This window comes from Phaethon aethereus (assembly GCF_964289735.1).
Source record: "Phaethon aethereus genome assembly, chromosome: 1".
NCBI lineage: Eukaryota > Metazoa > Chordata > Aves > Phaethontiformes > Phaethontidae > Phaethon > Phaethon aethereus.
Window position 1 is genome coordinate 92,982,536 of NC_138575.1, and position 13,472 is coordinate 92,996,007.

General features: G+C 49.0%; 1 protein-coding gene across 1 annotated transcript in view; it reads right to left on the minus strand.

Moving 5' to 3' along the window:
• Window positions 1-1,092: 1,092 nt before the first annotated feature.
• GAP43 (growth associated protein 43) overlaps window positions 1,093-13,472 on the minus strand; it is a gene marked incomplete at its 5' end in the record, with an annotated part of 58,426 nt that continues 46,046 nt past the window's right edge. The window contains one exon of the mRNA XM_082014073.1: window positions 1,093-2,097. Coding sequence (XP_081870199.1) covers window positions 2,009-2,097 — 89 coding nt within the window. The 3' untranslated portion in view covers window positions 1,093-2,008. The remainder of the gene's footprint in view (window positions 2,098-13,472) is intronic.

Below are 13,472 nucleotides of genomic sequence, written 5' to 3' on the forward strand. Positions count from 1 at the left end.
ATGAATCCTGACGCATTTTGATGGCACTTGCAGTGAGTAGTCTACGTTCAAACCAATCATCTCTGAGGAGACACCGTTCATCTTTTCTCCCTATTTCCAACAAAGAGATGGAGGAGAACAAAGGAGTAGGGCAGGGAGGGCCAGCCAGCCCTTGGAGGGCCATGGGGCTGCCACTTCAAGTATCAGCCACCAAGGAACGTTGGGGCTGTTGGCAGACCCAGCTTTTTGGTGTTACTGCTGTGAGGCCAATTTAACCATGGCCTTGCAGCATCATATGGCAATCCTGCAGCGTTTGCTGGCTGTCGTTGCCAATGCGGCCAGGAAACCGTGCAAAAGCTGGTGGAAAGCACATGACAATAATCAGGGCAGTGACAAAGCAATAACTGGGCTTTTATGAAAGCCCAGTTATTACTTAATGCATTTTAAATGCTCACTCTCGCAGCTCACAAAGAGAGCAAGCAGACCCCAATGGCTGTTCAGTCTCAGGGCCGGGCATCTGTCAGCCCTCCACCAGGACAGGCTGGGTCTAGCAGGTGTGTGGTTGGCGTGCACCAGCGAACATTCCACACCCCGTGGAAAGTGGTGGTGGAGATTGATGAGGCGGTGCTCTGCCCGCAGTGCCGAGCCTGCGGCACGCTTTTAGCTGTCTGCAGGGGAAGGCTACAAACGACACCTAAAAGCCTTGGTCCTCATTAGAGCTGGGTGAACCATCCTGGTTTTCACCAGGAAGCAGGAATGAGGTATTTCTCAAAGTGCTTGTTGACTGACTCTTACACCACCAGACCTTGACCTGCCGACATGCTTATTTATTCGATGCATTGGCCCAATTTATTTTGCCAAACATTTTTGAAGGGCCACACTATGCTACTCAAGTCCAGCCCAATGGGGTGAGCATCAGGGGGATGCTCAGGCCAGGGGGAGCTCAGGCCCAGGGACCCTGTCCCCTCACGACCCTTGGTGCACCCCTCAGCAGGGATGGGACCTTCAGCATGGACCAAAACTAGTCCTTGTGATGGCTTGTCCCTCCAAGGTCACCATACATCTCCAAATCAGGGCCTAGAGGTCTCCTAGAGGGCCACTTACTTTGTTCTTTCCTGAAACCGATTTTGCTACTTTCATTATTTATGTTAGTCAGTGCTAACACCTGACTTAAAATCCAAGCCTGCTTCCCTTAAAAATCCCCTCAGCAGTGCCAGGGAGAGTGGTAGATCACTGACCAGTGGCCAATGAGCACAGCGGGGCCACGCAAGGAGTGGCCCACCAAAGACCGCAGGCCAGCAGGATGTACAGCAGCATAGAAATGCGACACGGTGGTATTAATGATCATTATTCTCATTTATTATAATTATTGTTCAGTTTGAAAAAGGAGCCTGGAGCCAAGCATTATGCTAATTGGCACATTTTTTTGTTGTTGTTTTAGTTCTGAAAACAAACTGAGGTTTAGTATTATTTTTCATTCATGTTTGTTGGGTTTGGTCTTTTTTTTTTTTTCTTTCGTTCATTCCATCACATTGAAAAAGGAAGAAAAGGATTTTTTTTTTTCCCCTCTTTTGTTTTAACTCACTCGGTAAGTCTGGACTCCTCGGATGAACGTAACATTGCACACACACACACTTGGAGAAGAGAGAGAGAGGGGGGAGAGAGAGAGAGAGCGCGCTCGCGGTGGGCAGACAGACACACGCACGCGCCAGGTCAAAGAACTCTGATACAGTGCAAGAATTTTCCCAAAATGATTGGATCATCATTACCAAAAAACTCGCCATAACAACACCAAGAAACAAAGAAATGTTTAAGCCACACTGTTTGACTGGGATTTTTCCTGCTTTTTTTTTTTTTTTTCTTTAAATGTTTGCCACACAGAGAGAAAAAGGGTTTAAGTGGGAATGGGAGAGGGACAGACAGGCTCACAGATGTGAGCAGGAAGGGGGGAGATCAAGATGGGAGTGGGAAGGAAGGATAGAGGATAGGGGGAGGGAGGGAGGGGCAATGGGGAGTAATTTCTTAATGTTCAGGCATTTTCTTGGTCCGCCTTGCTCTCTTCTTCTTTCACCTCTTCCTGCTGGGCACTTTCAGTAGGTTTGGTTTCTTCTACAGCATCTAGTGGGGAAAGAGATGGTCCAGGGTTAGTCATCCATGATCTAGAGCATCCTGCACGTGCACACAGCCATCGCATGGTGGACTGTGAGGCTTCAGGCTTCCCTCTCCCCAAAGTGACCCAGGTCTCAAAGTCCCTGTCATTTCTGCAGCATGGAAAAAGAGTGCCAGTGTTCAGCCCAGCAGTCAAAACTCTCACAAAATACCTCCAGCCCCGCCAGAAAGCACATCCAACCGGAAGGAGCTGCCTAGCTCGCTGCTGATGTGGCAGGCAACCACCACTCATTTCACCATGTGCGCTGATGAAGCTCTTGGCTTACCAGCTACATCACACTCCTTTTTACTGAACCCAACAGACTATGCCAACCACCGTTGAATTGTTGCCTCTGAATTACTGCTACGGATCCTCCCAGACAAGACTTAAAAAGGTCATGAAGAGAAAACTCTACATGCACTTGAAGCTTGCAAGACCCAGAGGGAAAAATTTTATAACCTGTAACGCAGACTTCTCTTACCAGTGAACAGAGACCTAAAGAAATGTCTCTAGCCAGTGAACAGAGACCTAAAGAAATGTCTCTAGCCCTCAAGAATGGGAGCCTTCAGCCGGGAGGTTGTCACGTCTCTCCAGTTTTCCGGGCTCCTCTTTCAAAGGCAGAGCTGCCCCGGCTGGAGGCAACGAGTGTAACCGGAGGCTGGGTCTGCCTGTCAAGACACTTTGTTCTGGCACACCATTCACATGAGAAGTTAAAATGAATGCTAAGAGTAATCCCACCACGATGAACTAGACAGGGCATCAGAACTGAGAGGTAGGCAGAGGCAGCCGGGAGGGACAAGGCAAACAAAAGGAGCACCCTTCAAGCTGGGGTGATCTTATTGCTGGGTTCATCCAGCCCGAGACATCGTGCTCCCTTCATTGCAGCAGGATGGATTTCATTGTCTCTGAGTTCCTGCTGACCAGCTCTCACCATCTTTAGATCAGGATACACTAGCATGTTCCCAGGCCTCTTTCAGAAACCCCGCTAAGGTCTATGCACCATGTGGATTGCTTTTTACAGGAGAAGGTGATGGTTCACCCAGGGCTGCAGGGCTGTAAGGTAGGCTAACGCACAAGGGTCTTGGTGCACTGTAGTGGGTGGTCTGCTCCATCACCGCCTCTCCCCATTCCTCACTGACTCCCCCTCCCACACACACATACACAGACCATGGAAAGGCCAAGCAAGCAGCAGCACCCCAGACCTGGCATAAAGAACAGGGAAAAGAAACAAGTGCTGATGTGTTGTGGGTGGCATGGGACAGACCACAAGATTGGTATGTCATATACCTCAATGCTGGCACTTGACACACCTCCAAAGCATCACTGAATCTCCGGTGTCATTCAGAGAGGACTGGGGGTCCCTGGACAGTTCCTGGCTTCTCTGATGGGCTAACAGATTACGCTATGCCACCAAATAAAACGGGCCAGGGACTGCTCTCTGGCCCCGAGGTCAGCGGCCACCACACAGCTCATGTCCATACGGCTAAACTCTCTTACTCTCCAGAACAGGGTGGCTGTGTCTGGGACCTGTCTGGGGCAAAGCTAGTTGGCGTATTCAAAAATCACACCATGGCCCATGCTGTCAGCTTAACAATACGGGTGTTCACATGCCCATGTTTAGTTTGTGAGGATTAGCATCCTCACACCCATGTTTAGCACTGGTGAGAATGCTGATTGGGATGTGAAACTTTCCTTACTGACACCATTTATGCATTTTGGCCTGGTCCATTCGATGCCATCAGATGGCAGACTTGTATTTGCTTCCAACACTGGCAGTAGGTGCTGCATTCCTGCTTTCCTCTCCCCCTCAGCTTTTTAGCCTAGCTTTTAAATATGTTCCTAGGCACCACTTCCATATGGATCACCTTTAAGATGTGTGTAACTTCCTCTCCTGAATCATCTTCATTAAAGGCTCTACTTCTGGACCTCCAAATACTTTTTGTCTTAGTAAACTTTGACTGCTGATTTTCCAAAAGGAAAAAGTCTGTGGGAACATCCCCGTGTCCTGAGACCCTGCATCAAGCAAACCCCCTGTCAGCAAAAAAATCTGTGGACTTTTTTTCCCTTGATACTGAACAGCTAAACAGAATGCTACTCAAGGATTCCTTCTGTCTATGGTACAGCTACAACCATGAACCAAAGACAAAATAGGCTTCTGATTAAATAGGATGCAAGTATCGTTGCAAGGCAAAGCAAGCCACCTTGCCCTAGTTTTGTTAATTTCCCTGAATGACTTGATCACACTCCACTGGGGAGAGAGGGAGGGGAGTCCTTTTAATCCTGCTTTTCTCCAAGGCATTCATAGCAGGAGACACGTTGAATTATGGAGCCGAGAGTAGAATCCCACTGCACAACCATCTACCCCTCAATTTGAGCCAAAAGACTACCGTTCGCCAGCAGCAAAGCGTGCTTTGCTATAAGGCTCTGATAGATCCTAGTAAGGCAGATTTTCCCTTTTTTCTGCACGTAAATGCAAGATGAATGAAAAACCAACAAAGGATAGGCAATGCAGCTTCAGGAACACAAGCCCTGACACTGTATTTCATTACGTTTAAAACTTTCTGTGTCTTCCTACTGAAAATACACAGAGATTTTAGCGGGCAGTCCCCACAGCCTCCTCAGTACAGCACAACAGGAGGGCCCGTAAAGCAGCAAGCACAGGGCAAGACACTGGGAGGTCCTGCATACCCGCGGCGTGACACTGAGCGCCGTGGCCAAGACAGACGAACTGCTACGTCGCACCGATGCCCCCGTTACATCAGCAGCTGAAAGCGAGGTCCAGCTCCTGCAGCAGCGGGTAGGCTCCTGGCAACTGTCCTGGCGAGATGGGGCAGGAAACCTGGTTGCACTCGAAGTGGGGGAGCTGGGAACCGCAGCGACGTGGGGTAGATCACAGTGTTTCCCATGCCCTTCTTGCTCTTAGGATAAGCAGGCAGGTTGAAACACGGTTTTCTGCCATGTTTTGTTTCCTGTTGGCTCACTGCAGTGGCAAATCTAATTTCCAGGGAGTGCCTGTGGCACCTGCAGATCCCTGGTTGGCAGAGGAATTGCGCGGGGGTGCCTCTGTCCCCGTTGCTCTCCTCTGGGGAGCAGTTAGTGGTAGGCAGATGACTCCTGCTGAAGCAGCCCAGAGACTGCACTGGTTTCTGCCATGGCTGAAATAGCCTGAACTGACTCTGCAGTCATGGAGTAGGAGAAAGGATTTAAAGTCACTTCACCACATATTCAAGTCAACAGAGAGGAATCATGCAAACCAAATGCTGGACACGTGGCAAACTAGAGCAAATTTTCATGACTGTGGATGTCCCAGGTGAAAACAAGAGGTCTACCTTTTTGAATAGGAATTATCACAGAAAATTCAGCAGCCGCTTTCCCTCTACTTTTTTGCATGGTGTTGAAGCAGTAAGGGGAAATACACTGTGCACTGCTACACCCTGCTAAGTTGTGTCTTATTTCCTAGCAGCTTTAGCAGCGTTTCATTGATCTTTGGGATGAGGGAAAAGCAGCAACCTGGTGTTATTATGCAGTAACGAACTTTAGCAAGAAATAACATCACAAAGGATAAAAAATTCAGCACAAAAAGTATAGTTCAAGCTGTGGCACTGCTAAAACACAGCAGTGAAAAGAAGAAGATTCTCCCTGTGCAATGGGAGCAATGCAGCACAACCCCATTGACACCAGGGCCAGTTAATAGCAGTTTCTGAGTCACGAGGAGAGGTGAGACAGTTTGTCTGACTCGCCCTTCGCCAGTTTGTTTGATGCAGGCTGTTTCTGCAGTATGTTCTCTGGGGTTTTCTCCAGCCTAGTTTTCAGTGTCCCAGCAAAGGAGGGCAAGGTATCCCTGGGGAGATTAGCAGATAGCTATCCTGGGGATTCCACACATCAGAGAGGATATTTCTTACATTGCTTTTTACCCAATACTAAGTCTTGATTTCCCGCTTCCTTTGAACCCTGGGCTGTCACACCCGTTGGTTTGTAGTGGACAGATAGAACTGCACAGCCTTGGCATTTTACATTCACTCTGCAGTTTGTTGGAATAGGTGTAAAAGGTGACAAAAAAGCAGGTGAGAATTCAGGGCATTTAGGCAAAATGTTCTGCCCCCTGCTTGAGGAACAAACGCATTTAATCCTGGGTGGCCAAATTTCAATCTGTCTAAAGCTGCCTCCCTTCTGAACTTGCCAGCACTGTGAGATCTCCTCCTGCAAGATCAGAGTGTCCACTTGCAAGGGAGAGAACAAGCAGGACACAGTGAGTTATTTCTTAAGATGGACCTGGCAGCGCTGAGATGCACGTGAAGAGATCATGAAATGGGAAAGTTAAAGTGGGAGTGGATGGACATCTTACCTAACTCCAGACTTCTACACAAAGACATCTCCAGCTGATCTTCTCACCCTCTGCTTCCTTTCTAATTAGTGAAAATAAACATGACATTTCTAGGTCTCTGTCAACCTGACGTATTTTGATGCCTACTTTAGGACAAGAGGAGATGCAGCCTGCATCTTTAGCAAGCCAAGGTGGAGACATCCACATTTGTTCTAGAGTATTCCAGCCACAGAGCAAAAAGAAGGGCCCAAACTCACAAAATGAGAACACAGCACGTGCATGCATGGAGCAAGTGGAACAGGAGGGGAGGCTGAGCTGTAATATGAAGCAAAAGAAGCTTGGGGAGGGGCCAAAAATCAGTCCTGAAGGATAAAGCAGGAATGGCTAGGTCAAAAAGCTTAAAAAAACCCACAACAAAACAAGACCCACAACAAAAACCACCTAGTTTGTGTCTGCAATCATCATCCGCTTGTTTTAATGCACATCAGTCATCACTTGCCCTGTTCCTGGTTATTCCAGTCCTGTGGTCCCCCCCCCAGACACAGCTTTGAGATTTTAGTTTGTTTTGGAGCTTTGTCTTTTGTTTCAGTCTTTTGAAATCTATGCTGCAGTCCAAATCATCCTACAGGACGGGATGATAATTTTGCCAAAGATACAGGCATCTGTGAGCTGAGCTGCCACCAATCTCACGTCAATCTAGTACCCGGGACGGGGCAGACAAGTTGAGAAATCTTTGGGGCAGCCTCAAACCTTAAGCTGTGACTGCAGAACTGCTCGAAGTCATAGAGCTGTGTGGTGGGAGAGGCTGAAGTGCGTTTTCTTCCCAGCTGAAGGACCTGTGTCAGAGACATGCTTCATACCTACAGCTCGAACCGGTACCTGCTAGGGAACTGCCTTGCCCATGGAAGAGAAACAATATGGAAGTGAGCTACAGATCTTTGCTGAAACAAGGTCTTAGAGAGCTCCTGCCCCTCAGCGCTCCATTTATTTCCTGGAAAGGGTGAGACTCACGTCTGTGAGCTCTGCTAGGGAGCAAATGCCTCAAACATATGCAACCCTGGTTGCTGTAAAGCTGAAGCAGGCACACAAGCAGCAGTTTCGCTGGATGGTGGTACTTCCAGCTGCCTTTGCCTATGCTGTGCCCTAATGGCTGAGCATGCAGGCTCCTCTCCAAGTCTCTCCACTGCCCTACATTAGTGAAATTAGGTTGAGTGGATTTCCGGGTAAAATACTGTCTCTTGGGACCTGCCCAGCTCCTGTCTGACTTGCCAAGATTAATTAAATCAGAGCAGACATCAGCTTATGACCATAGTAGCAGCAACCTCTCTGCTGTTCATTTCTTTTGTGGCTGGTGGCTTGGGTTTTGTTTTTCTTTTTGTTTCTGTTCCACTGCAGATCTTTAAATTACCACAGCCGATGCCAAGAGAGAAGAAATTGCACAAACACTCTGGGATTCTACTGCAGATGCAGGGGTTTTTCTCACTGTTTGCATAATTATTGCTGATATTGATTGTGCAGCTAGAATTCTCCCATGCCTTCACACTACAGTATTGCCCAGATCCACTCAGCCACTGTTCCTTCTCTAGCATTTGTCACGCTCACTCCTTTGTCCCTCTGTCCTCTGCCAACTACAGCTTGGTCAGAGGTGGAACTGAAAACCTGTGCCTCGTCTGGTCTCCTCTTTGCTCCCAAATATTAATCTGGGTTTTCCTGCCCTGTTATGAGCAGACCTTGTCCGCCCCAGAGATGAGTCTGTTTAGACATTTTTTTGGAGGGTAAGGATCACTGGAAGGCCCTATTTAAAATCTGAGCCTCCCCTAGTTTTAATGACATTTGGATCCAGATTTGGATCCAGGCTTCACAGCTTGATTCATCTGTCCCGATCCATCTGTCCTTCTAGCCAGCCAGAAGCCGATTCCAGACAGACGATGATAGGCCTGAGACTGCTGAAACGAGATGCACTTCAGGTTCAGAGCTGTTGCTTATACAGTTCTCTTCCCGATCCAAGTTAGCCCATTGCAGTCAGCCCTGTGACGCATCATACGCAGTGCTAAGATCCTACGCCCTCCCCACTCGCTGCTTCTGAAAACTGGCAGACTTAAGCTGGCCCAGCGAAATGCTGAGAAATGAAGAAATTGGGTATTTCAGGTGAGTGGCTGTGTCTGGTCCAGGGGACCGACTTGCATGATTGCTCCCAAACCCCTGGTCAATCCCTCGCTCCCCACATATGGACCCAAGGTACCACCCGGTTCCTGTGAGCTCTGGGGGTCCTGGTGGGCACATGGTACCTGGGAGATCTGCATTCCCTTGGCAAACCCAGCAACAAGGTGGTGGGGAGGGATGTTCCCACTGCAAGCAGTAGGTCCAGGAAGTTGCCCAGTAACAACTGGAAAGAAGCAGGCAAAGAAATCTGTTAAGGTTAAAATTAAAAAGGTGAATACGGCCACAATACATGGTAGTCCGGGCCTCCTATTCCCGGACCGCCTCATCTGTCTTTCAGCACCATGTACATCAACCTCAGCTGCTCTAGCAGAGAGAAAAAAAACAACTTCTGCCAGTCCCATGGCTGATGTCTTTGGTCCAAGCTTGGATGACTGCCTCTTCTTCTGATCCTGCTAAATCCTCAGAGGACAGCCAGCCCCAGTTCTGTCGCCCCAGCTGCCTTTGCGCTTTGTCAGGCTGAAGAGCCACTGGCTTGGGGATTTCGTCCCCATCTCCTCCCGCCCCTCACCTTTCTTCCCCCAGCACCACCACGGAAATCCCGCCCTGCATCAGCATGCGTGTGTGCAGTAGATGGAAGGGAGGGAGTGATGGGAGAGATGCTCAGGGTGCGCGGCAGTGGGGAGGGGGTGCCGAGGGGAGTCAGGCTTGCAGCTCGTTGCAAAGCATCTTTCACAGTGTCTAGACACCAGCTGCCGGGTTGCCATGGAAACTCCCCAACTTTGGCTGACGGGAGGGAGCAGTGAGGTCCCCAGAGAGATGGGAGTGGTGGAGGAAGAGGGTAGAGAGAGAAAAGGGAGGATGTTCCTTGTGACTGTGAGGTGTTAACCCTGTTACAGCTATATTTGCAAATATAGCAAATTTGCAAATTTTGCTTCCTGGAGAATGGGAAAGAAGTGGCTCTCCTTCTTTCTTCCACTGCCATTTCCTTCCCACACCTGTGGACGCAGCCAGGCCTGAAGGTGGACACAAGTGACCTGCCTACTGCTGGCTGGACGTTTATTCCTGCCTACTACCAGCACTTTTGGCCCAAACTTCCTGTGTACAGTACCTATAACTGGGCAACTGCGATCCGGCTAAAGTTGGAAGAAGCCTACCAGAGTGGTTAGGTTTTCAGATAGTGCGATCTCCTTTAACAATGCCTCTCTCTTGGCCATCGTCACTGCTACAAGCGAATGCAGCTCCAGGGACGACAGGGTGCTCCCACCCGGCAGCGGTGTGACCTGTCACGGTGCTTCTGCGGGGATGCTTCATTGCACCAGCAAGCGGTGGGCAAGGGGGAGGCTGTGTAGGACAGTGGCTGAAGGGGAGGCAAAAGACCCCTTCTGGCATGAAGGTGCCTTGGAGGCAGATGTTTTGCACCAGTATTGAGTGGCCTCCTGCCAAACAGCGTCAAAGATGCTGACCTTGACAGACTCCTACCAAGGCTCCCTAGTCTTTACAGACAGGGAGCCCGAAGTGGAGAAATGGGAAGTGACTTGCGCAGGGTCTCCCCAGCCATCAGCTGGGGACAGAGCTGACCTGATTACCAATCAGTGGCTCAGTTACCCTGCTGGAGAAGAAAGACTCCCTTCTGGAGAGGTTCCAAGCTACCAGCCTCTCCATCTCCCCAGAAAAGGTGACCCAGAGTCAAAGATGTCTCTGCAGACACTCAGATCACAGTTCTTCATTACCCACTACTTGACATTCCAGCAAGGTACGGTACTGGTCTTCTTAGATACAATATCCAGATAATACTAGATATGTGAGGTAAAAAAAGATATAATATCCAGATCATACACTTATGATTAAACCAGACCTTTGTGAACATCAAGAGCTGTCTCCATTGTGACCTTCCCAAATTGCCACAGGTGGCCAGCAACCTAAGTATCTACCTGGTCTTCATCACCACAACAATGGCCTAACTCACAGTCATGGAGGTATTTTACCCTTGTGGCATCTCAGTGAAGAAAGCAAAGGCAGGCTTTTATCTGCATTTTAGAGTGAGCAAAGTAGGAAGAACTGGGCTGTGGTCACACAAAAGCCTGTGGCGTACCCAGGAGGCTGAGTCACCTTGGCTCTTCATTCCAGCATCTCAACCAGCCACTCTGCACACAGCAGCACTTTCACAGGTGTGATGCCTGTGATTTCTGAAATTCTACAAAGTCCTAATTTCAGTCCAAAGCTGGAGGTGCAGCAATCTCAGCAATAACACCCCACCCCACAGCCAACTTGGGAAGGCAAGTAGAAGAAAGGCATTCATTACTTCACCTGAGGAAAACCTAAGAAGAAATAATCCACAAGTTGTTCTTTACTTTTCTACTCCCTTGCCTCTGTTGATTTCACACAGGTCCTGCAGACCAGAAAGGCTATTTTTTTTAATTCCTTACATACCTTGTGATTTGAACAGCTTGAATATAGAGGTTTTTACTTGCTTCCAGCTGTGGAATGTAACAGTTGGCAGCTGCTCTTAGCATATGCATTCCTGGGCTGCATCCAAAGCAGCGTGGCCAGCAGGTCGAGGGAGGTGATCCTGCCTCTCTACTCCGCTCTGGTGAGACCCCACCTGGAGTCCTGCATCCAGCTCTGGAGCCCTCAGCACAGCAAAGACATGGACCTGTTGGAGCGGGTCCAGAGGAGAGCCACAAAAATGATCAGGGGGATGGAACACCTCTCCTATGAGGACAGGTTGAGAGAGTTGGTGTTGTTCAGCCTGGAGAAGAGAAGGCTCTGGGGAGACCTTATTGCAGCCTTTCGGTACTTAAAGTGGGCTTATGAGAAAGATGGGGACAGACTTTTTAGCAGGGCCTGCAGCGATAGGACAAGGGGTAATAGTTTTAAACTAAAGGAGGGCAGATTTAGACTAGAAAAAAGGAAGAAATTTTTCACAATGAGGATGGTGAAACACTGGCACAGGTTGCCCAGAGAGGTGGTAGATGCCCCATCCCTGGAAACATTTCAGGTCAGGTTGGATGGGGCTCTGAGCAACCTAATCTAGTTGAAGATGTCCCTGCTCATTGCAGGGAGGCTTGGACTAGATGACCTTTAAAGGTCCCTTCCAACCCCAAACTATTCTATGATTCTATGAAAAGAGGATGTCCCCATCTCATGCAACAGTATTCTTTTGGTTCACCCACCTTTTCCCCCTTGCTGGGTTAAGTTCCAGAGGATGGTTTAGAAACAGAGGGCATGTAAAGGTACAGAAGAACAAGGTCTTGATAAGACATCTCCATTTATTCTTTAGCCTCTTTAGGGTAGCTGCCCTGTGAGATCATAGGGGAGAAACCAGAGGAAAGATAAGAACAAACGGAAATACCCTGAGTAGATCATGGCCAAGTGAGCAAAATGCAGCCTTACTGAAGTGACTGATAGTGATTCCTGTACAGCCAGGACATTTCCAGCAAAGCAATTAATTCAGGGAGTGAAGCTTACAGCACTTTGGGGATGGAGGTTTGGGTTTGGAGAGGCCTGGCAGATGCACAGAGAACGGCACAGCAAGTGACAGAAGTTTGATAGACAGATCAGATTCTCAGAGGTCTGCCCATCTTACAGCTTCGCTGCTCAGCCTGGCAACTGTGGTAGGATCAGTAGGGGGATAAAAATGAACCCAAAACTGTGGCAGACTGCTGGCATTCACGCACTGCTGATCCTGAAATAAAGAGGGGTAAGGAGAGGAAGGAAACGTGAGGAGTGCTTGAGCCTCTGCGTTCTCCATCTACAGCTCCCACCTCATCATGCAGGACTGGCTGTGAGGCGGCTCTCCTCCCCTGCCCCAGCAAAGCTGGCCAGGGAGAAAGAGGCCAGAGGAGGAATCTTCCGTAATTGCAGCAAAAAGGTCTAGAAATTCCTTCAGTGCATCCAGAATTAATGCACCTCTCCTCCCACCGTACTCCTCCCCCTTCAGCTGTCGGTGGGAGGAAAAAAAATTGCTGCAGCCCTTACTACAAACCACACTCCTGCCTCCCTTCCCCCAGCCCAAAATACATGTGCCATTCATAAGCTGCCTGACTGCTGGTCTCCGTTATTAAAGCCTAGAAGGCTGATAAATTGGGGATTCATGGAGCCTGCAAGCCTCCAACAACCAGATTGCCATGGAAACCGGAGGCAGCCTCCATCTCCAGCAGAAATGATATTGATCTAGCTAAAGGCAGGGAATTGCAATCAAGGAGAGGATATAAAATGTCTCTTTTTCTTCCCTTTACCATCCTCCCAATGTTGTGTTTAAATGAAGCAGAAATTTCATTTAGAGATCATTAGTTTGTTTCTGTCCATCATCATACACCAAGGCTCTGCAAATTGGATGCTAAAATGAATTAAGTGCCTGTTGTCAGGCCTTCCACAGCCATCTTGTTCATAACTGACCCCAGCACTTGCAACATCAACACCACCGGCTCTTTGCATGGAAGATATTACTAATATCTCCCATACGCACAGTTGGTGTGCACACACGTAGGACCCCAGTGTGTTTTGTGCAGAATGGGCACTGAAACACAGCCGCTGCTCTCTAGGAAGCAGTTCAGGCTTAGTGCTGCACCCACTGAAGCTCCTGGGAGCCTTTGCTTCTTGTTTTAACAGCAGGAGGTCACCACACCCGTTATGACAGCCCAGACGTAGGAGGAGGCATTTTAAACTATGAGCGCTTGTGGGGAAATCCCCACTTTGAGAAAACGTGGAATGGCATTGCTGGTGCAGAGCAACCTTCCCCTCTGCCCAAAAGCCCCTGTCTGGGACTGCTTAATCACAGCCCTCCAGGGATGGGAAGATCAGGAGTCACAGCACCCGTCCTGCAAAACTGGGTGGGCAGCTGGACACCTTCCCCAG